This window comes from Salmo salar, chromosome ssa09, assembly GCF_905237065.1.
Source record: "Salmo salar chromosome ssa09, Ssal_v3.1, whole genome shotgun sequence".
Classification (NCBI taxonomy): domain Eukaryota; kingdom Metazoa; phylum Chordata; class Actinopteri; order Salmoniformes; family Salmonidae; genus Salmo; species Salmo salar.
Window position 1 is genome coordinate 79,796,432 of NC_059450.1, and position 22,684 is coordinate 79,819,115.

Below are 22,684 nucleotides of genomic sequence, written 5' to 3' on the forward strand. Positions count from 1 at the left end.
TTACCCTCCTGGTTATAAATGGTACAGTTGACCACTCCCCTCCTGGCTACAAATGGTAGAGTTGAACACCGCCCTCCTGGCTACAAATGATAGTTGAACACCGCCCTCCTGGCTACAAATGGAAATTACATAATTAAAGTAGTGGTTAAGTTAATTATGATTATTATACTCAACATTGTTTGACGTAACTAATTAACTAAATCACCTTGAAGTGGAAACTATAGTGAAACTCAGACAGTGCCGACATAAAAAACTGAAGGACGAATGAGGATTTTAGAAATGTTTTGTGCCAGTAGTAGCTAGATAATAGTTAAACTGAGCTCTGTGATGCACACCAAGCTACCCCCTCCTTCCCTACTCAGTAGGCATTCCCAGCCACCCCCTCCTTCCCTACTCAGTAGGCATTCCCAGCCACTCCCTCCTTCCCTACTCAGTAGGCATTCCCAGCCACCCCCTCCTTCCCTACACAGTAGACATTCCCAGCCACCCTTTCCTTCCCTACTCAGTAGGCATTCCCAGCCACCCCCTCCTTCCCTACACAGTAGGCATTCACAGCCACCCCCTCCTTCCCTACTCAGTAGGCATTCCCAGCCACCCCCTCCTTCCCTATACAGTAGGCATTCCCAGCCACCCTTTCCTTCCCTACTCAGTAGGCATTCTCAGCCACCCCCTCCTTCCCTACTCAGTAGGCATTCCCGACCACCCCCTCCTTCCCTACTCAGTAGGCATTCCCAGCCACCCCTCCTTCCCTACACAGTAGGCATTCCCAGCCACCCCCTCCTTCCCTACACAGTAGGCATTCCCAGCCACCCCCTCCTTCCCTACTCAGTAGACATTCCCAGCCACCCCCTCCTTCCCTACACAGTAGGCATTCCCAGCCACCCCCTCTTTCCCTACTCAGTAGGCATTCCCAGCCACCCCCTCCTTCCCTACTCAGTAGGCATTCCCAGCCACCCCCTCCTTCCCTACTCAGTAGGCATTCCCACCCACCCCCTCCTTCCCTACTCAGTAGGCATTCCCAGCCACCCCCTCCTTCCATACTCAGTAGGCATTCCCAGCCACCCCCTCCTTCCCTGTAGACTCCTTTTGAAATGGGACCCGTTTCCATAAGTTCCTGGCGAGCAGGACTGGCCTTTGAATGACACTACCCCAAAAGCACCAATTTGTAGTGATTCATTGGCTGCTCCTCTTTATAATTTTTCCCTGCTGTACATTACATGAAACATTGGCATGCTTAAAAAGCAAACAAGCTTTAGTGCAATCACAAAGAAACAAAGACCTGAAACGAGGGCGACTTGTCAAATTAGCCAGTGAGATGTTTGAGGAGGCTGATTCTTTGATGAGGAGGAGTCGTTGACATGATTCAGAATTACGGTCTTTGTTGTTGATGTTTTCATCTTGTTTCACACACAGCACATCAATAATAATTGTATCGGTATGCAGATAGGATCTTGGAGGCAAGCCAAGCGAAAGAGGTTGTGGGTTTATATCCTACATGGTCTTAATCTCAGTCCCTACATTTCATTTTGTGTGTGGGGTCGGCATAATCTGGTGAATTAAGAGCAGTGTTGGTCATAAGCTTATGATATATAAACACTGATAAACAGCCTTGGTGTATCCTGTCTCTCTTGCAGGACAGACTAAGACAAAGGAATCTGCCCTCGGAGAGGAGTCACTGATGAAACATTGAAAGGAAACCTGGTGTCACAAGAGGGGGTGAGCTTCACAGGGCCAGCTCTGTCAAATTCAATCACCCAACTGAATGGCTGCACTGATAATCACGCTTAAGAATGCTTATGGGTCCCCTTTATAATTCAAGCCAACATGCTGAGGAGCAAATATGCAATTCCTCAGGAGCAATATCCTCCAAGACTATAAGCCTCTTTTAGCTTGCCCTCAGCCCTCTAGCTAGCCCTCAGCCCTCTAGCTAGCTAGCCCTCAGTCCTCTAGCTAGCTAGCCCTCAGTCCTCTAGCTAGCCCTCAGCCGTATAGCTAGCTAGCCCTCAGTCCTCTAGCTAGCTAGCCCTCAGTCCTCCAGCTAGCTAGCCCTCAGCAGTCAACATACAAAGTATCAATATGGTAGTTGATTTCTAAGGTCAGGGAAAAGTTCAGTGAATAGTGCCACTTACTAGGATGTCAATAAAAATGAATGTATTTATGGCTGTTTGTAATGTTGTCTTGCTTTTTAATCTTATGTGTTATTGTTTTTACCACAAAGGAACACTTTGGAAACAAGTTTAAATTAATACTTTTAAGTGCCATCCTCTGGGTTCACATTGTACATTTTGTTGTATATGTCTGTTACCCAAATACATTTAATTAAATTCAGTAGTAAATAACAGGGAAGGGGGGAGAAGAGAAAAGAGGAGAAAAAATAACAGAAGAGAAAAGAAGAAAAAAGAAGGAGAGAAGAGGAGAGAAAAGAAGAGAAGAGAAGGAGAGAAGTGGAGAGGAGAGAAGAGAAGAGGAGAGAAAGAGAGAAGAGAAGGAGTGAAGAGGAGAGAAGAGAAGAAGACAGGAGGGAGAGAAAAGAAAAACTCAGGTCCATCTGATGCACTTCCACCACATCTCCTCTCTCTCAAGATGAAACGGGAATATTCATTCTCTTCTACATGCTTTCAGTCTTGGTGCTCTGTCCTGCTGTGATACTTACTAGCAATAATATCTATTGTCCGGATTTCATTGTCCGGATGTGGAAAAACTGAGCAGAAAGAAAGCGATACAAATGGGACCTTTATTTCACCTCTATCCAAAGAGTTTGATATTCCCTCCTTAGTACGTGTGTACTTTACATTATTTACAGACATGAATGGGCATTTAAGGTTATTTATTTATTTATTGAATCTTGTCCTGCTGCGTTGAGGGTGAGTAGGCCTCTGCTGAGTTTGTGGATTCGACAGACTTCAAGAATGTGGTGCATGATTTGCTCCACCCCACAGGCACATAAAGGGCTTGCTTTAAGGTTATGACAGTGCTATGACAGTGGCAAACAAACCCATCTGAAGCCTCTATAAAGTCTATAATATCCTCGTCTGCCTACAGCATGACTCTTAACCTTAAAACCCTAAAAGCACCAACAGGGGTCAACAACATCATCATTTTTAAATCCATTTTTTTATCCTTTTAGGTCTTTGTCAAGCAGCGCAAGCAGTTCCCCACAAAAACAACAACATTTACCATGATTTCTGTGTTAAAATGGAGAAATGAAAAATAATCTCTCTGTTGTATATTAGTGGTACTAAACAACATTGACTGCACTTTGTGATAAAAGCACCACATTTGACACAGAGGTAGATGTATGTACCCTGAAAAGATAATAGATATGGCGTCCCAGATTTGGCCCCTGGGGGTTGTAGCATCCAATATAACTAAAAAATAACTAAAACATTTAAATGCATACACTGAGTGTACAAAACATTAGGAATTGCTCTTTCCATGACATAGACTGACCAGGTGAATCCAGGTGAAAGCTATGATCCCTTATTGATGTCACCTGTTAAAATCACTTCAATCAGTGTAGGTCATCTATGAACATCTTGAAGAACGATCTAGCCTTAATGGCCATGTACTCTTATAATCTCCACTGGCACACCCAGAAGAGGACTGGCCAATCCTCAGAGCCTTTCTAGGGCGTTTTTACTAGCCACCGTGCTTCTACATCTGCATTGCTTGCTCTTTGGGGTTTTAGGCTGGGTTTCTGTATAAGCACTTTGTGACAACTGCTGATATAAAAACTGCTTTATAAATACATTTGATTGGAGGAGACAAGTTAAAGAAGGATTTTTAAGCCTTGAGACATGGATTGTGTATGTACACCATTCAGATGGTGAATAAGCAGGACAAAAGATGTAAGTGCCTTTAAACAGGGTATGGTAGGTGCCAGGCACACCGGTTTGTGTCAAGAACTGCAACACTGCTGGGTTTTTCACACTCAACAGTTTCCCGTGTGCATCAAGAATGGTCCACCACCCAAAGGACATCCAGCCAACTTTGCAACTGTCGGAAGCAATGGAGTCAACATGGGCCAGCATCCCTGTGGAACGCTTTCGACACCTTGTAGAGTCCATGCCCTGACATATTTAGGCTTTTTTGAGGGGAAAAGGGGGTGCAACACAATATTAGGAAGGTGTTATTAATGTTTTGTAAACTCAGTGTATTTAGCTTCCAGTCTTTATACCAAGTTGTGTCTCATCTTTCAGATGCAATAGGAACTGAGTTGATATCCCATAACAATACAATCCCATGGCAATACAAAGTTAGAACTAAAAGTCTGATCGCACCAGCATCTATATCATCTATTTCACCAAATCTGTGGCAATTTTAGGTCGTACCGGTATGTCAGATTAGCTCAATGGCAGATTTCTCAACCTCTGAGTATAACAGAACAACAACACTTTGAATAAATAACAGAGAAATGTTAATGACAAGTTGAATGGATGAAATTGTGTGGAAATGTTAAAATAGATACATGTTTGGTGGAATTAAAACTATTTACTTGTGTTATAAAAGGTCTTACTGCTTGATAGACAGTGTCTCTGCAATCAATACCAATTTGGGGTAAAAAAATTACCCCAGTTGGCACTTTTATGTTGCCGCTGTTGAGTTAATGATGGTGAATACTAAAAGTGGATGGGCCTGATTATATGCAGCCTCAGACAGACAGCGAGTCAGTGCTCTCTCTCCTCTCCCCTTAATCTCTTCACATGGAAGCTCTCACTGTGTGTTAAATGTCTGGACCAAGGAATGACAAGATCCCCACTGCTCCTAACAGCTCCAGCCACACACTCACAGACTTACACTGAGATGATGAGGAGGAAAGAAACTACCAACGATGAGGAGGGAGATACAGCCATCTACCTCTCTGGTGACAGGGACAAGCCCCACCCCCTCAATCCATCTACCTCTCTGGTGACAGGGACAAGCCCCACCCTCAAACCATCTACCTCTCTGGTGACAGGGACAAGCCCCACCCCCTCAAACCATCTACCTCTCTGGTGACAGGGACAAGCCCCACCCCCTCAATCCATTTACCTCTCTGGTGACAGGGACAAGCCCCACCCCCTCAATCCATCTACCTCTCTGGTGACAGGGACAAGCCCCACCCCTCAAACCATCTACCTCTCTGGTGACAGGGACAAGCCCCACCCCTCAAACCATCTACCTCTCTGGTGACAGGGACAAGCCCCACCCCTCAAACCATCTACCTCTCTGGTGACAGGGACAAGCCCCACCCCTCAAACCATCTACCTCTCTGGTGACAGGGACAAGCCCCCCCCCCCTCAAACCATCTACCTCTCTGGTGACAGGGACAAGCCCCCCCCCTAAAACCATCTACCTCTCTGGTGACAGGGACAAGCCCCACCCCTCAAACCATCTACCTCTCTGGTGACAGGGACAAGCCCCCCCCTCAATCCATCTACCTCTCTGGTGACAGGGACAAGCCCCCCCCTCAAACCATCTACCTCTCTGGTGACAGGGACAAGCCCCCCCCTCAAACCATCTACCTCTCTGGTGACAGGGACAAGCCCCCCCCTCAAACCATCTACCTCTCTGGTGACAGGGACAAGCCCCCCCCTCAAACCATCTACCTCTCTGGTGACAGGGACAAGCCCCCCCCTCAAACCATCTACCTCTCTGGTGACAGGGAAAGCCCCCCTCAAACCATCTACCTCTCTGGTGACAGGGACAAGCCCCCCCCTAAAACCATCTACCTCTCTGGTGACAGGGACAAGCCCCCCACCCCTCAAACCATCTACCTCTCTGGTGACAGGGACAAGCCCCCCCCCTCAAACCATCTACCTCTCTGGTGACAGGGACAAGCCCCCCCCTAAAACCATCTACCTCTCTGGTGACAGGGACAAGCCCCCCCCTCAAACCATCTACCTCTCTGGTGACAGGGACAAGCCCCCCCTCAATGCATCTACCTCTCTGGTGACAGGGACAAGCCCCCCCCTCAAACCATCTACCTCTCTGGTGACAGGGACAAGCCCCCCCTCAAACCATCTACCTCTCTGGTGACAGGGACGAGCCCCCCTCAAACCATCTACCTCTCTGGTGACAGGGACAAGCCCCCCCCTCAAACCATCTACCTCTCTGGTGACAGGGACAAGCCCCCCCCTCAAACCATCTACCTCTCTGGTGACAGGGAAGAGCCCCCCTCAAACCATCTACCTCTCTGGTGACAGGGACAACCCCCCTCAAACCATCTACCTCTCTGGTGACAGGGACAAGCCCCCCCTCAAACCATCTACCTCTCTGGTGACAGGGACAAGCCCCCCTCAAACCATCTACCTCTCTGGTGACAGGGACAAGCCCCCCTCAAACCATCTACCTCTCTGGTGACAGGGAAAAGCACCACCCTCAAACCATCTACCTCTCTGGTGACAGGGACAAGCCCCCCTCAAACCATCTACCTCTCTGGTGACAGGGACAAGCCCCCCCCTCAAGCCATCTACCTCTCTGGTGACAGGGACAAGCCCCCCTCAAAGTCACACCAACCACTATCCCCAATATTGCATCAATCATGAAAAATAAATTTTAAGGCAAAATGGTAAAACACCCTTCTAAGCTAGTGCCAAAAGTGTCATAAACCACACAAAGGACTTGTATCTGATGAAAATAAATACCCCTTAATTGAAATGTACTATTTTAGCAGTGCAGTGTCAATGCTGTTTCATCTACCCTGAGACAAAGCTGAGCAGTGCCAAGCAGCCAGGGTCCCCTCTCCTCTCTCGCTCATTCCCATTTCAGATGAGCAGGGTCCAGAGACCGGCCACTCTCTCTCCTCACACACTGTCTCTGTGTTTGGTCTCACAAAGAGCTCCAGTCTCACCCCACAGCCCTCCGCTCTCTCCACTCACTCCCTCACTGAGAGAGAACGTAATCGAGCACTTCACAAACACCCCCTACAGCACAAGGTGAATCATTTTTTGCAGGCCATTTAGCACTAACAGCCAGCTCTCATATCTGTTGCCACGGTAAATTGAGCAGAGAGAAAAAAGAAGAACCAAGCCTTGGACCTCTTCACACCAGTCTGGTGGAGCCATGTTAGCTTCTCTCTGTAAGACACATCCCCACCCACCACAGTCAACCGTAGGTATGTCTTTCACACAAATTAGACACCCATATCTATGCCACGCAACCATCAGATAAAGAGGGCAGTGATCTGTGCAGGGCACATGTTGGACACATGGATCGCTCCTCTACCACTCAGAAAGGTCACGGTAGCCACAGTGGTCAGACATGGTGGCTTTTTCCGCTCGCTGTCTCCCTCAAGTCCCCTCTCGACTGGGGTCAGTGGCTCCATTCAAGCTTCTGACCTTCCAATCGCTGTCTGTCAGAGACCACTGGATCCATCTCCCTGCTCCCCATTCAATGCTAATTACATTTCTATGCACTGCATGTCATCCTGTACAAATACCCAGAGTATGCATGCATAGTTGGAGCCTATTGATTCTCCAATAAAATCAACTTTATCAAAATAATAAAATTGCCTTTTACTTTCCTTGGCCATTTCAGGCCAGCACAGCGGCGGCCGATAGCTTGGTGCCAAGCGGTTGGAGAAGCAGTGCATCATTCAGCAAAGTGGCACCTTTGGTCGATTTGCCTCTGTTTTTATGTTCCTCTGTAAGCCTATAAGCATGTAGATACCAAGGAAATATAGATACTTTACAGCAGCTTGTTGTTGCCTTTTAACCAGACAAGCTTCAAAGCATAGATTGCAGTCCTTTATTTAGGAACAGAAAAGGTATTGAAATGTTGGAAATAGAGCTATGTGGATTGGTTCGCTAAATTGCCTTCCTCGGGGATACAGCAGACACAGAAAAGACATTGAAACATTTCAAAATAAACTATGTGACTTTCATCTAGGAAGCAAGCAAGCAATACCTTACTTTGGCTCATAACATGGAGGTCAGTGAGAACTCAAAGTAGCATACTCTGAATACTACAGCTTAAAATTCAACTTTTGATGAAATAATGAATCCATTCATAAACTGGTCATAGGTTACACTGCCACCCAAACTAGTCAGTCCTTCATTTTACAACAACAATGTAGGGCTGGAGGGCAGACAGACATAAGCGAGACAGACATAAGCGAGACAGACATAGGAGAGACAGACATAGGAGAGACAGACATAAGCGAGACAGACATAGGAGAGACAGACATAGGAGAGACAGACATAGGAGAGACAGACAGAGGAGATAGAGACAGAGAAGAGAAGAGACAGACAGAGAAGATAGAGACAGAGAAGATAGAGACAGAGGAGAGACAGACAGAGGAGAGACAGACAGAGGAGAGACAGACAGAGGAGAGACAGACAGAGGAGATAGAGACAGAGAAGAGACAGACAGAGGAGATAGAGACAGAGGAGAGACAGACAGAGGAGATAGAGACAGAGAAGAGACAGACAGAGGAGATAGAGACAGAGGAGAGACAGACAGAGGAGAGACAGACAGAGACAGACAGAGGAGAGACAGACAGAGACAGACAGAGGAGAGACAGACAGAGGAGAGACAGACAAAGACAGACAGAGGAGAGACAGACAGAGGAGAGACAGACAGAGTAGAGACAGACAGAGGAGGAGCTGTGTTAGACAGAAGTGTGTGTTGCTGTAATGTATAGAAAGTGTGCGTGTGTGTGTGTGCATACACAAGTGTGTGCACGTGTGTGTGTATGTGTGTGTGTGTAGGGTAGTGAGGTCGCCTGTGTTACCCTCCTGGCAGCCAGAGATGCAGCGGTGTGAGACCGTGGGCTGCCATGGCCGTGCCCACGCCTGCCAGTCCCCTGTTATCTGCAGTCACAGAGCCACCAGAGCCACCAGAGCCACCGCTATCTGCCCTCGCGCCACCACCTCCGCTACCGCCACGCTCCTGTCTGCTCAGCTGCTGACCCAACCACTGCCACTGCTCCAGCCCTGGCATTCCTGCAGCAGGCAGATAGCATTCAGGATGCGACCTGGAGCAACGCCACAGAGGGGACTGGAAGAAACTCACTCCCAAAGCCTGGATAAAGGGGTTCTGTGACACACACCGGCCAATCACATCACTTTCCTAAGCTTCTAATCACAGCTTCCACCCAATAACACACATACAACCAATAGTGCAGATATGAAGGGACATCATAGAATAAGGAGAATTATATTATATGATCATTCTGATACGATTAATATGGATATGATAAAAAAAAGACATCCAAAAATATCATGAAATCATTTGTTTTCCTAAATGTATGATAAAAAAAATAATCTTGCTTGTAACCAATTAAGATGCTGGTGGTTCGCTACAGCTCAGCCAGCCAATGAACACCTAATGACTTGAGACAAATCTAATGTTTCTGCTAGCATGCCCTGGGATCTGTAACAATATGGAATTGATGCGTTCAACTACACCCACCGTCATCCTAGTGAAGTTAATTCAATATAAGAAACCACACTTGACCAGGGTGCCCAGAGAGTCATAATCCAGAAACGATGCCGTTATTGCCAGAGCCGCTCTGCTGACAGCCCCAGTTAACTGGTTGTCTGTCTATTTGTTAGGAGAGGCAGAGAGGCACAGAGGCAGAAGCCATTCCTTGGTTCTAATTGATTTGCCGGTTGCTGGATTCTTAGTCAGGATCAGCAGAAGCCGGCTGTGTCTAATATGACCCTAATGAAACTGAACAATGTTAATTGGGAGCACAAAACTGCTCTCAGCCAATCAATGAGCACGACAGGCTGGGGTATTGTCCAGACACACTCGCTGCTTCCTGTGTGCCACGGACATTTCCTGTAAAGATTTCTCCTGATGCCAGACCAGGAATTCCTTCCCGCTCTGCTTTTCATTGACCCAGTCAAGGCTTTTTCTCTGTGTCACTATTTTAGGGCTCTCCAACCTTGTTCCTGGAGAGCAAACCCCATGTAGATTTTTCGCTCCAACCCCAGTTCTAACTAACTTGATTCAGCTTATCAACAACCAGCAAAAACGATTTATTTCCTTTTTTCTGTAGGCCTCAAAGAGAGAGAAAGCGAGAGAGAGAGAGAGAGAGAGAGAGAGAGAGAGAGAAAGACAGAGAGAGAAAGAGAGAGAGAGAGAAAGAGAGAGAAAGAGAAAGACAGAGAGAGAAAGAGAGAGAGAGAGAAAGAGAGAGAAAGAGAGAGAGAGAGAGAGAGAGAGAGAGAGAGAGAGAAAGAGAGAAAGAGAAAGAATTCTGGAGCCAGTGTGTGAGGATGGTAATTATAAGATACATTATTATGAACACCACCAGTCTTATGTATCTAACTGCTTTAAATACAAAATGAATTAACAAAGCTTTAAAGGGACAGCAAGAGTGGATCAGTGACAGAGAGAAAGCAGTAAGAAAAAGAGAGGGAGAGAGCACACAAGGGGAGAAGAGAGAGAAGAAAAGGGAGGGAAATTATAAGCAGAGATAGAAAGAGGAGGAGAGTAGGGAGAGAAGGTGGCATATTACCGTTTAATACTGCAGAATAATGAGAATTTCAATATTCTCTCTAGTGTCTCGGACTGTGCTAATGGCTTCATTAACACTCACACACTCTAGTGGGCAATAGAGGACAATGTCACATCCATCTTGGTCACATCACAATAAAACTGGTTGAACACAACTCTGATGTGTGTCCGGCTCGGGAGGAAGGTAGAAATTAGAGCAGAGATCAATAGCAAAATATCAACGAGGGTGTGGCCACAAACACACACTACACACTTCCTCTTGTCTAGTCGACTAGCAGGCCACTTGACCAAAACAGTGTCAAATTGATTTGCAACAGGTATGTTGTTGACACTTAGGGTCAATGCCATAGGATCTGTGAAGAAATACACTGGGAAAACAGGAACATGCGAAAAATCACCAATACCAGGCCCCGTGAAGTGGCCATCACTCCTCAACTGATGTTGTTTTCCTCCCACCACTATCTGGATCATTTGCTTGTTGACTTCCCTCCCAACCCAGCCGCCACTTCCTGGGTGTCCCTCAGTCTCCACAGCCACACAGGCCTTTTAGCTAGAAATCCCTCTGGCACTTTATCACTAAAAGGTTGGATTTTCCACACAGGGAGAAGGCGGCGAGGAAATCCCACTAGGTTCAGATAATGTGAAGAGCTTGGGGGAATTCTACAAGAGCTTTAAGGAAGAGAGAAATAATGAAGCAGTCCTAATGTGACGCTAATGTCTGGCTCTTTCCTAATGTCTGCCTCTTTCCTGTGAAAACATTCCTGTGAGCCAGAGGAACGGAATTACAGTGGCGGGACAGAAATAAAAAGCTAATATATTTATGCCAAGGTGTTAATTTGTCAACCTTGACACCACCCTTACGTTGAGACATACTGCACTGCGAAAGGCACAGCTGGTTTACTGTAACTAACAGTCAGACAGCAGAGTATGCCAGCCACTGCAATAGGCCTACTACAATATGCACCTTACAGACTGCACAGTAACATATCATCTGTCTCCATCACTAAAGCATGGCTGAAACATTAGCCTCGATGATGACTTTAGTGGTCTGGGAGGTCCACATACACTTCCATTTCCATTTTTGTCATTTAGCAGACACTCTTATCCAGAGCGACTTACAGGAGCAATTACGGTTAAGTGCCTTGTTCAAGGGCACATTGACAGATGTTTCACCTAGTCAGGTCGGGGATTCGAACCAGTGATGGTTGCTGGCCCAACTCGCTTAACCGCTAGGCTACCTGCCTAGCGGTAGCCTAGCAGGTAGCCTAGCTAAGAAGAATAGAAACCTCAGAAGGTTAGGCTATGTGTCTTAACATAGAAACCTCAGAAGGTTAGGCTATGAGTCTTAACATAGAAACCTCAGAAGGTTAGGCTATGTGTCTTAACATAGAAACCTCAGAAGGTTAGGCTATGAGTCTTAACATAGAAACCTCAGAAGGTTAGGCTATGTGTCTAAACATAGAAGCCTCTGAAGGTTAGGCTATGAGTCTTAACATAGAAACCTCAGAAGGTTAGGCTATGTGTCTTAACATAGAAACCTCAGAAGGTTAGGCTATGAGTCTTAACATAGAAACCTCAGAAGGTTAGGCTATGTGTCTTAACATAGAAACCTCAGAAGGTTAGGCTATGAGTCTTAACATAGAAACCTCAGAAGGTTAGGCTATGTGTCTTAACATAGAAACCTCAGAAGGTTAGGCTATGAGTCTTAACATAGAAACCTCAGAAGGTTAGGCTGTGTCTAAACATAGAAGCCTCTGAAGGTTAGGCTATGTGTCTTAATATATAATCATCAGAAGGTTAGGATATGTGTCTTAACATAGAAGCCTCTGAAGGTTAGGCTATGTGTCTTAATATATAATAATCAGAAGGTTAGGCTATGTGTCTTAACATAGAAACCTCAGAAGGTTAGGCTATGTGTCTTAACATAGAAACCTCAGAAGGTTAGGCTATGTGTCTTAACATAGAAACCTCAGAAGGTTAGGCTCAGAAGGTAATAGCTCTATTCTGCTGAATTTATTACAGTGATTCAACACAAGGGCAATACTTTATCAGAGGACAGCTATGGGAAAAGTCCACAGTACAGTTACTCTACTGCAACAACTAACATAGTGCTTCCCAGCATGAGATGTGTTTTCTTCTGGGTTTTTAGTGTGATGAGGGGTGTTATTAAACCAAATAAACTGCCTGACTTAATGGGGTTTACCCTGACCCACCTTCTCTCCACTGTAATATTAGGAAAATAACTCCTTAAAGAGCTGAAAAGCTACTGACTTTATCCAGAGAAAAGTTCTTAATCTGACAATGGACAAATAACAGAGGACTAATATGAATAACAGCATTAGAAGTCTACTTTGATAGCATATGTTTAATGCCATTGTAATATCCATCAAATGTATTGTCCAATGTTGAAGAAAACATTATATTTAATTATTTCAATTCCCAAGATAATCCATTGAATATGCATTTCAGAATGTTCTGATTGCAAAATATATTGTGATATTGTAACAGGAAAATTACTTATTATTACAATTTCAAAATACCAATTGAGTGAAATAAATTATTTCATATTTTACATAATGACAAAAGTACAAATGCATTGTGTTATGTATTAAGCCCAATGGTTCATATTCTCTACAGTACCATTGCATTAGTTTTAAGTGAGTCTCAGTCTCAGCTGATTGTTAAGGGGCCTAAAGATCAACCTAGATTGGCTCCCATCAAAATGTCCCAGTCACCAGGTTAGTGTATTCCCCTCTACAGATAACAGCAGCCCGTTCCCCTCCATGCTATTCATTTTGTTGCTCACTGCAATTAACATCACAGGGACTCTAACAAAGCAGATCTCTTATTAAGTTATTTTAGGTTTATTTATTTTTGTGGTAATAAAACTACTTATTTTTGGGATAAAACCGACTTCAACTGTATGTAAACAATGCATAGGGGCATACTGAAAAGACTGCGTACACTACAACTCTAAATAGGTCGTACCTGACAGAGAATGAATAGCATTGGTACAAGTGATAACTGAATAGCAGTATTGACAAAACGGGAAAACACATTTTACACATTGGTAAAATGGTACACAAAACTCTAATTAAGACTGAAACTGTGATAAATAAAGGTTGATTAGAGGGGCCTGGGTAAACGGGTGATGCTCCTCCTCTTGCAAAGGTGTTTGGCGTGTAGAGCTTCAACAGTTCTCACTGCTCCTCTGTCTCCCCAAACAAACAAGGTGCGATTCATTCACAGGCAGCCCGGCACTAGGCTTCCTTTGTGCTCTCTGTCAGAGAGGACAGGAGGGCCTGCAAATATATTCCACTAGCTAACGTTACCTCTCCCTTCTTCTACAGTGAGGATGAGGAAGGGGGAGGAAGCAGTGTGTAATCCACTGTTGCGTGCATTCAGCGAGTGGGACGTCTACCATCATAAACTGTGCTAGCTCATTCATGATTAACAATATTAATTGTAAATTAATAATATTACATTGTTTTGTATTGTACCCTAAGGCAAAGCGTGCCTGTGATGACAAAGCCTAGAGGGAGTTGAAGTACAGTATTAGTAAACATGTATTCTATAAAGGTCATTACATTGTACATGTTAGACCGTTACTTATGTGGCATGTCAAGACTATTCAGATCGGCTTCTAAACACAAACAGTGAAATAATGTCACAACAAGCTCTGTTCTCTGGCAGAGGAAGCACATACTATTGCTTATTCCACATTGCCATTAATATTATATATTTTATTGAAAGAATTAGCCATTTCCTTTGGCTCACACTAAAGGTCATCCTAAAGCAAACTTTACCATGAGAGAAAAAATCTTGACTGTTCCTTGCGTGGCTCCACTGAATCATCTTATTTGTCATACAGTGCTTTCAATAGAGGCACTTGGCCTTCGTAGTTGGAAAGTAAAGGTATGCTATTAACTCAGAGATACTGAAACTAGAGCCCGACCAATCAGGTGACAGTACAACATGGCAGCCTTGTCGAGGACCCGTGCTCATAGATTTAAATTATTTTCACCGTATTTCTTGCTTGTTTGATTCAATTATCATTTAAATGGTTATCTCAGAAGTGGGTTTATTCTACCAAGTTAATACAACCTTGGAGGCTGACGAGAGAAAATGTCAGAGCTGTTAGTTTCATTTACTGCTTTGCTCTAATGAACCTACTTAACTTCTCAAACACGTACTGTTCTGAGAAATGTTAACAATGTTAACTGTTTTGGTGGTAAGGCTTAACAACAACAGAATTAATGAATGAAGTATAACTAAATATATGAAAGTCCAACAAGACATCAAAAGCTGATGCACACAGAGAAAATCCAGGACATAATATAGCAGCATTTCTTCCCAAAGGGCAACTAGCGCATAGAAGGCTTGCAAATGTGCCCTCAAGTCCTCTCAGCTGGAATTCGAGAAAACTCCATTCCCAGAGTTTGACAGTTCGCTCAAGTCCTCTCAGCTGGAATTCAAGAAAACTCAATTCCCAGAGTTTGTAGAGCGTCCTCTTAGCAGAGCTTGATGTAATACGCTACATAGTCCTCATCAAAGAAGAACATAGTTCATAGAAAGTAACATGATGATGAACTAAGTATTACAACACTGCAACAGATTAGTAGGAGGGAAGACTCTCCACAAGTACATATTGTCAATAGTTTTGAATATTTAAAACCAGTCTGTCTATTCAAGCGTGCATAGAGTATTGACTCCTCCACATCGGTCTCTCCTCTCTGCTCTTTCTACACATGGCGGCATAAGAACAGTGTCAAGCCTGCTTGGCCAAGCCCCATTTACCTACATTTGGCCATCACTACTGTCCTTATTAGGTCCATGGTAATTAGTGCAGAGTTATTAAATATAGGTTGTGCCAGCCAGGAGCTTAGCTGGAGTTGGGCTAGCCGCTAGTGAAGGACTGGCAGTGGAAGGGTCTTATCCCCCTGAGCCCAGTCTTAGTGAATGCCCTCTCTTCCTCTCTTCTCTTCTCCACCACTGTAGTGAGGGACTATTGGTGGGCTGAGTAAGGCCTGATAAACTGTGACAGACAGGCGTGATGAGGTATGAGTGGTCCCTTCATCAGGGTTAAGGGTGGGTGAAGGTAGTCACATGCTTTCTGATTATGATGCAGAAGTGTGTGTATTAGAGTGGGTGGTTTGTGATCCCATAGCTCTGTAGTATGTGTCCACAGGTAAGGCTAGTCTCTATGACATGGCTATACTAGATAGTCAAAGACTATTCCTTTACTGTGTTACCTTAGCTTGAATCACTTCCTCTCCATCACAGAAATATACACTTTCCACCACAGGCTATTAACACCCAGCCAAGGATAAAAAAAGAAATCCTTTTATTGAGACACACATCAAATACTGCCCCCCTCCCTGGCCTCTCCGCTCCACCAGATTCAGTCCAGCTCTTGGCCGAGGCCAGGTGGATATTAGTGAGGTGAGGTCTCCCAGCTCTGACAGGAAGAGCTGCTCCAGATGAACTTGTTAATTGCACACTGGACCGGAGGGCAGAAGGGCCGTGCCACTCTCAACTTTAGTCTCCACAGAACATGATCACTGACAGGCTCTGCTTTATCATTCCACAGCACTCGCCGCTCGTTGGCAGATGGCAGAGCGAGTCCTCGAGGCAGCGGACTTGGCAGGCACCTCCCGGATCCAGGATGCCAACTGCTGTGAGTCCGTGTCACGGCGACAGAGCGGAGAGGAGGTGGACGGACAGAGAGATGCCAGCAGGCCGCCTGGCATGGCTGTCTCTTCATGCCGGGCACAAATGAGATTGGCATTGAGAGAGGCTCCTCAGGCACACATTATAATATGTGGCCCCCAGCTGTGGTCTGTGCACCAGGGTGGAATGTGGTGGGTCTGCTGTAGACCTTGAGAAAACTACATCCCTGTGAATAAACTGCAGAAAAGCTTTCAAAAATTTTGAAAAATTCTTGCAATAATTCTTGACCAGAACTAAAAACACGCCTTATAAATGTATAATATATATATATATATATATAACCTCAGTTCTACATCATCATATATATATATAAAACTGTGGTTACATAAACAGCCACAGAAAGAAAGACCACTGTTATTGCGGGTTTAGCGAAATGCTTTTAAATGTCTATGTCTACATAACAGTCCCCACACTGTACACCTCACATCAACTTCCAATGTAGGTATTTGCTCAAAGGTCTGAATAACATTACAGTCAGCTGTATAATAATTACGATGGTTCGTTGATCTGTCTTAAATAGTCTTTATACTGTTCAATTCAGAAGTGTTTTATCTATTAATATTGCTGCCACAGCAGCTTATTCCCCCAGACACGTGGGTTCAGAATGACAGAGTTTTGGCCCCTTTGGTGAGACTATCAGTAGAAGTAGACTGAACATTTTATTTTCCCTTCCATCCCGGTTCACCAGGCAGGGACCTTGCCAGTATCCCGTTACATATCCAATACCCACATTGCCTCAATAGACTCTCTTTTCCTCTCCTCATCGTCCGGCAACGCTGTGAGGCTTTACGCATTTCAAGACAAATAAAAATGAATTATTTGGACAGCAATCCCTGCTGAGAAGTACTAGTACTAGTAAAAGGGAAAATGTATATTTCTCGAGACACTGAAGTCAGGGTAATCCCTGAGGATCAGTCAAGTAATAATGAAGCTAGACAATTAAAAGAGAAAGTGACAATAAATAGCTAGGCCTAATTAAAAGGGTCAAGTTAAACCCAGTCCAAGGTGTGGATGTCCATAAAACAGGCTTTAGCACAAATTATTTGTAGGTGTTACTTTATTGAGCTATCATTTCTCCTCACAATGCCAACAGAATGAGGCATCACTGTGTACAGTACAGTAGTCCAGGCCTATATCTCCACACACAAGCGTCAATTGCCTGTTTATCTGCTAATTCCTCCTCGAGTGACAAGAAACCATTATGGAAAGAAAGGGAGAACCATGACTATCATCAAATGATTGCTATTACTGGTGGTGAAGCCATGATATATGACTTGCAGATTGGAGCAAAGCCCATCTACACCACTGTTCCAAGAACCCAGCCGCCTATTCTCTACTGCTGCTGGCAAGGCATAGTGGCACTCTCAGACAGTCACTCCCTCTGTACAGACAGTCTCTCCCTCTGTACAGACAGTCTCTTCCTCTGTACAGACAGTCTCTTCCTCCGTGCAGACAGTCTCTCCCTCTGTACAGAGAGTCTCTCTCTCCCCCTCTCCCCTTCCCCTTGACTTGATTAAACCCAACACTTGCTGTACCTAAACCAGCATGAGAGTAATCAAATTCAAATCAATATCCGTGTTGCCCTTGGCTTAAGAGGTGGACATAATTTTACATCACTATCACAAGTTCTAGTTGTGAAGCGGGGGGAAAAAACAATTGATGAAGCCAAAGCAGTAATGGCAGGCATCAATCAATGGGAATCATCAACATTATGTGCATGTATACGTTGACATTTCTTATTTTCTGTAATAAAAATATATGTAAACAAACATATCTCAGCTACCCTTGTCCTTCAAGCTGAATTATTTAATACCAAGTAGTGCTGAGTGGTTAGTGATTTTTGAGGTCAGTATGATTAGTAATAAAGAATCACGTTTTTCTGATTTTGGCTTAAATTATATGGGTTGAAACAAAACAATTATTAAAAGTCCCATGATGGTAGTGACTGACCATTACTGCTTATCACTTATTAACCATAATTTATTCACATTACTTTAATAAAATATATTTTTTTAATGATTACTTTATTATTTCATTCCAAGTCATCTCATCTCTATAGAGCTGCTGCTTATGCTGTCTGACAAAATCACTATTTTAGTAGTTCTTCAAAGTAAATAAGATATACTTTTATGACTGCTGAATACCAACTAACAATCATTTAGATCATGTATTTTCAAGTAGAAACCTTGCAAAGTAACAGCTGCTCGCTATATCCCCTCACGATCATGCATTCTTCTGTCTCTTCCAGCAGGCGTAAAATAAACACAAACCGGACAAGTAGATGTGAGCAAGTGGATTATGGTCATTAGCTAGGTTTCCATCCAATTGGAGCCAGATTTTCATGCAAATACAATAGAATCCGCATAAAGACAATATGTGCATTTTCCCACAAGTGTTGTGTTTCCACCAAACTGACTTTTTGGTGATAAAAATCAGTGCGTGATGACGTAGTACACACAAAATGTAGTTTTTCGCTTAAATTTTCATGTATCGAATAAAAATCAAAAATTCAATATGTTTCAATCACATTTTCAGCTCTACCGATACTTTTGTCACAAAAACGGTTGAGTTAAACAGCAAATGTACCTCCTCTGGTCTTCGCACATGCGCTCTAGCCAACAGTTTGCAGATACATTGCGTGTAGGCTCTGCAGGTAGGCTAGTCTACACGATGAGATTATTATGGATAAGAGCGAGAATATTTTTATTTGTCACATGAAAAATACACTCGATATTTATTGGAAATGAGCATCAAGATCACCGTGCACTTTCAACACATTGTGAAGCTCATCATAAATTTTGTTTTACAGTAACATGCAAAACACAATAAACAGAACAGCCAGATCTGTAACCTAATAAATTGCATGATCGTTAGTGGAAGGACCACAGCCCATAACTTAAAATGTACTTCGATATGAAGTTTATTATATCAATTTCTGGGCGTAATGGCATTTCTCGCAGAACTGTATTATTTGACCTTTATTTAACTAGGCAAGTTAGTTAAGAACAAATTCTTATTTTCAATGACGGCCGAGGAACAGTGGGTTAACTGGCTGAGAACGACAGATTTGTACTATTGGGGATTCGAACTTGCAACCTTTCAGATTTCAGGTTGCAAGTCCAACGCTCTAACCACTAGGCTACGTTGCCGCCCCGAATTAATTGTACGGACACAAAAAGATCCCACCATGTCAAACAAATAAACGATCTGTCAGCATGTATAAAATCGTACCGAAACGTCCTGTTCCATCACAGCTGTGGTGACTTAAAAAAAAAAAAAAATTATATGGTATGACTTTATTCGCATAAAAACTGTGGATAGAAACATGGTTATTGTAGTTAATTACCACGTTTTATGCCCTATGTAGAATATTGGCCTGTTGGAAACTAAAACTCCCTACTACATCACACAGTTCAAGCTGGGTCTGATTTTTCTCTAGAGAAACTGTGCACTGTGCGCATTGAGCTCACAGAAAAAACGTCTTTCAAATAGTTGTTTAAAAAAAGTCAAATAACTGAAATGTCAGTTAATCGCTCAGCACTAATACCAAGGTAAGCCCTATTACATGATGTAACTCTTGCTGGTAGATCTACAGTGTGATCTGGTTATTTAACAGATCATGGTACTGTGGTCAGATTAAACTAATGCACACCCAACAATTACATTTTAAAATTCAAATCCCACCAACCATTATAAACCAACTACCGCAGCATGAAATTATGCTCAATCACTCATCATTTCGTGAAACACAACCAGGGACATTACATTGCAAAAAAAAAGGTATTTTGATGGAAAGCTATAATGAGCTGTTTGTTTATAGCTACACATTCCATTCCTGTCTAGCACTCTCAGAGGTAGAAGGGGCACGATGAAGAGGCATGATTTGAATTGAAAGAATTTAAAAGAAAACAACTAAAGCAAAGAGGTGTCTCAAAAATCAATAAATGGAAACAACCACAATTAGTAAACCCTGTAGTCGCGTGGTAATTGAACAGTCAAAATGCACAGTAGATTGTTGTATCGGCTACAGTAGGCTAGGCCTAGCATATTCATCTAAGATTATAAAAAAATAAAACAATTAATGCAGGACTTAATTATTATGTGGTTGAAATCCTTCTATTGAGACACCCAAATACTATTGTGAGGGAGTGGGGAGAGGAAAACTAAGAGGAGGGATGAATGGACTAGAATGAAAACAAAAATGAGTGATAGGCTACCAATCATGGGGAGAATGGAAGGATCAAATCCTGCAGGCTGGTCCCTACTGTCATGGGTTGTGTTATCACAGTTACTTGCCCTCTACTATCTCTCTGTGATGGTGCTACTTCCGACCGGGAATAGAACATCCCAATCTTTAGGGAATCAATGGCTTCCAAATTAAAGTTACTAGCTCTAGTAATGTTTGTGTACTTTAATTTGGATGCCACGGATTCTCTTAAAATTGGGATGAAATTGAAATTATTAGAAATTCTATCATCATATGGTTAAAAATATAATTATTGTAATAGGTAGCCTACCGAATATATTGCACATCGCTGACCAGATGTGGAGCAGCGTAAACTTAAGACTATGTCATAATAAACCACCGTGATAGGCCATTATAATGTATAAGCGATATGTTCTATTGAATCGATACAATCCATTACAAATCAAACCTGACAATAGGCCTACTCAAATAGTCTAAATTATGTTTTAGAGCAGAGCATTTGACAAATGATAGCTGGGGTATTTAAAACAACAATAAGACAGACAAGGGCAATTGATTCAGTTGTCATGCAATTCACCACAGTAGCTACATTGGCGACCTCAATAAAACCCCTATGAAACGCGTGTTTAGGGTGTAAACTATACAATTACGCATCGAATGATGCCGATTTCAAGCTGACATTTACAGAGAGCAAAACCAGCAACTGTGAACTTCCCCCATTCACGAGGTGGCACTATAGGTCCCTGTGAGTGTGTGCGCACCGAATACGTCCTAGCGCTACATAGTCCTACAATGCACAATCTGACAATAGAGGCAAAGCGCAGACACGCAGGGCTCTAAAATAATTCCTCACACTCATCTCTCACTTTAATGTGTTCCGAGAAGGAATGCGAGCATTCCAGGAGTCCAACGCCAAAAGCCAGGGCGCATCGATGTGGCAGCGCAGCTAGGTTAGTCTTCCGAAAAAAGCCTCTGACAAAAACGTTAATAGCTACATCATGTAAATAAAAAGAAACACTTGTACGTACCACTGTTGCTCCAGTTCCCAGTCCCTAAAGAAGTCAAACTCGAATAGGTCCATGGTTGGTCCCCGTTGTCTGATTCAGGAAGGAACCGGTGCCTGCTCAACGTAGCCTATGCGTCAGTCTACATATATCAATTCTGTGGATCTGCTAAATGTAACTAGCTATGCTGTACGGTGTTCTCTCTGGCGAACTGACACACACTGCAAGGACAACACCACTGCCTCCTGCCCGCCTCCGGTCTCCACCGCTCACGGAGAACAAAAGGCGGAGCTAGAGACAGGCAGAAGCGGCGACTCTGAGCCCGGTTAGTCCAAATTGAGGTTAGCTAAAATTCTATTTGCCTCACCCATTTTAAGTGTAAACGTCAGCTGTCAAAAACAACTATATATATATATATGTAAAAAAAAAAAAGGTTAATAGGCCTGTGAGGAAATCATAACAATATTTTATTATATGTTATAATGTTATAACCATTAGAAATGATGATGCATATGCATGTTTAAGCAGTGTGTGATAATTGTGCATTACCACCCATTAGCATTATTCACAACAGTTGTTTCCAGATGCAAAGGTCATAGTACTATTGACTGATCATAGACTAGGGCAAGTTCAGGAGTTGTGTTTAGAGTATCTATGACCCATGTTTACTGATTGTAGACTAGGGCAAGTTCAAATCAAATTAAATGTTATTAGTCACATGCGCCGAATACAACAGGTGTAGACCTTACAGTGAAATTCTTACTTACGAGCCCCTAACCAACAGTGCAGTTTAAAAAATATATATATTATATACGGGGGTGTCGGTACAGAGTCAATGTGCGAGGCACCGAGGCACCGGTTAGTTTAGGTAGTATGTACATGTTGGTAGAGTTATTAAAGTGACTATGCATAGATGACAACAGAGAATGGCAGTGGTATGGACATTTGACTAGATGTTCAGGAGTCTTATGGCTTGGGGGTAGAAGCTGTTTAGCAGCGCTCCGGTACCGCTTGCCGTGCGGTAGCAGAGAGAACAGTCTATGACTAGGGTGGCTGGAGTCTTTGACAATTTTTAGGGCCTTCTTCTGACACCGCCTGGTATAGAGGTCCTGGATGGCAGGAAGCTTGGCCCCAGTGATGTACTGGGCCGTTCGCACTATCCTCTGTAGTGCCTTGCGGTCGGAGGCCGAGCAGTTGCCATTTCCAAGCAGTGATGCAACCAGTAAGGATGCTCTCGATGGTGCAGCTGTAGAACCTTTTGAGGATCTGAGGACCCATGCCAAATCTTTTCAGTTTC

The 22,684-nt window shown here is 43.6% G+C and overlaps 1 protein-coding gene across 1 annotated transcript in view; it reads right to left on the reverse strand.

Moving 5' to 3' along the window:
• The window catches only part of LOC106611959 (AF4/FMR2 family member 2-like), a 335,934-nt gene extending 314,226 nt beyond the window's left edge, over positions 1-21,708 (reverse strand). Inside the window, exon 1 of the mRNA XM_014212678.2 lies at positions 21,412-21,708. Within this exon, the coding sequence (XP_014068153.1) occupies positions 21,412-21,464 (53 nt within the window). The 5' untranslated portion in view covers positions 21,465-21,708. The remainder of the gene's footprint in view (positions 1-21,411) is intronic.
• Between the last annotated feature and the right edge of the window lie 976 nt (positions 21,709-22,684).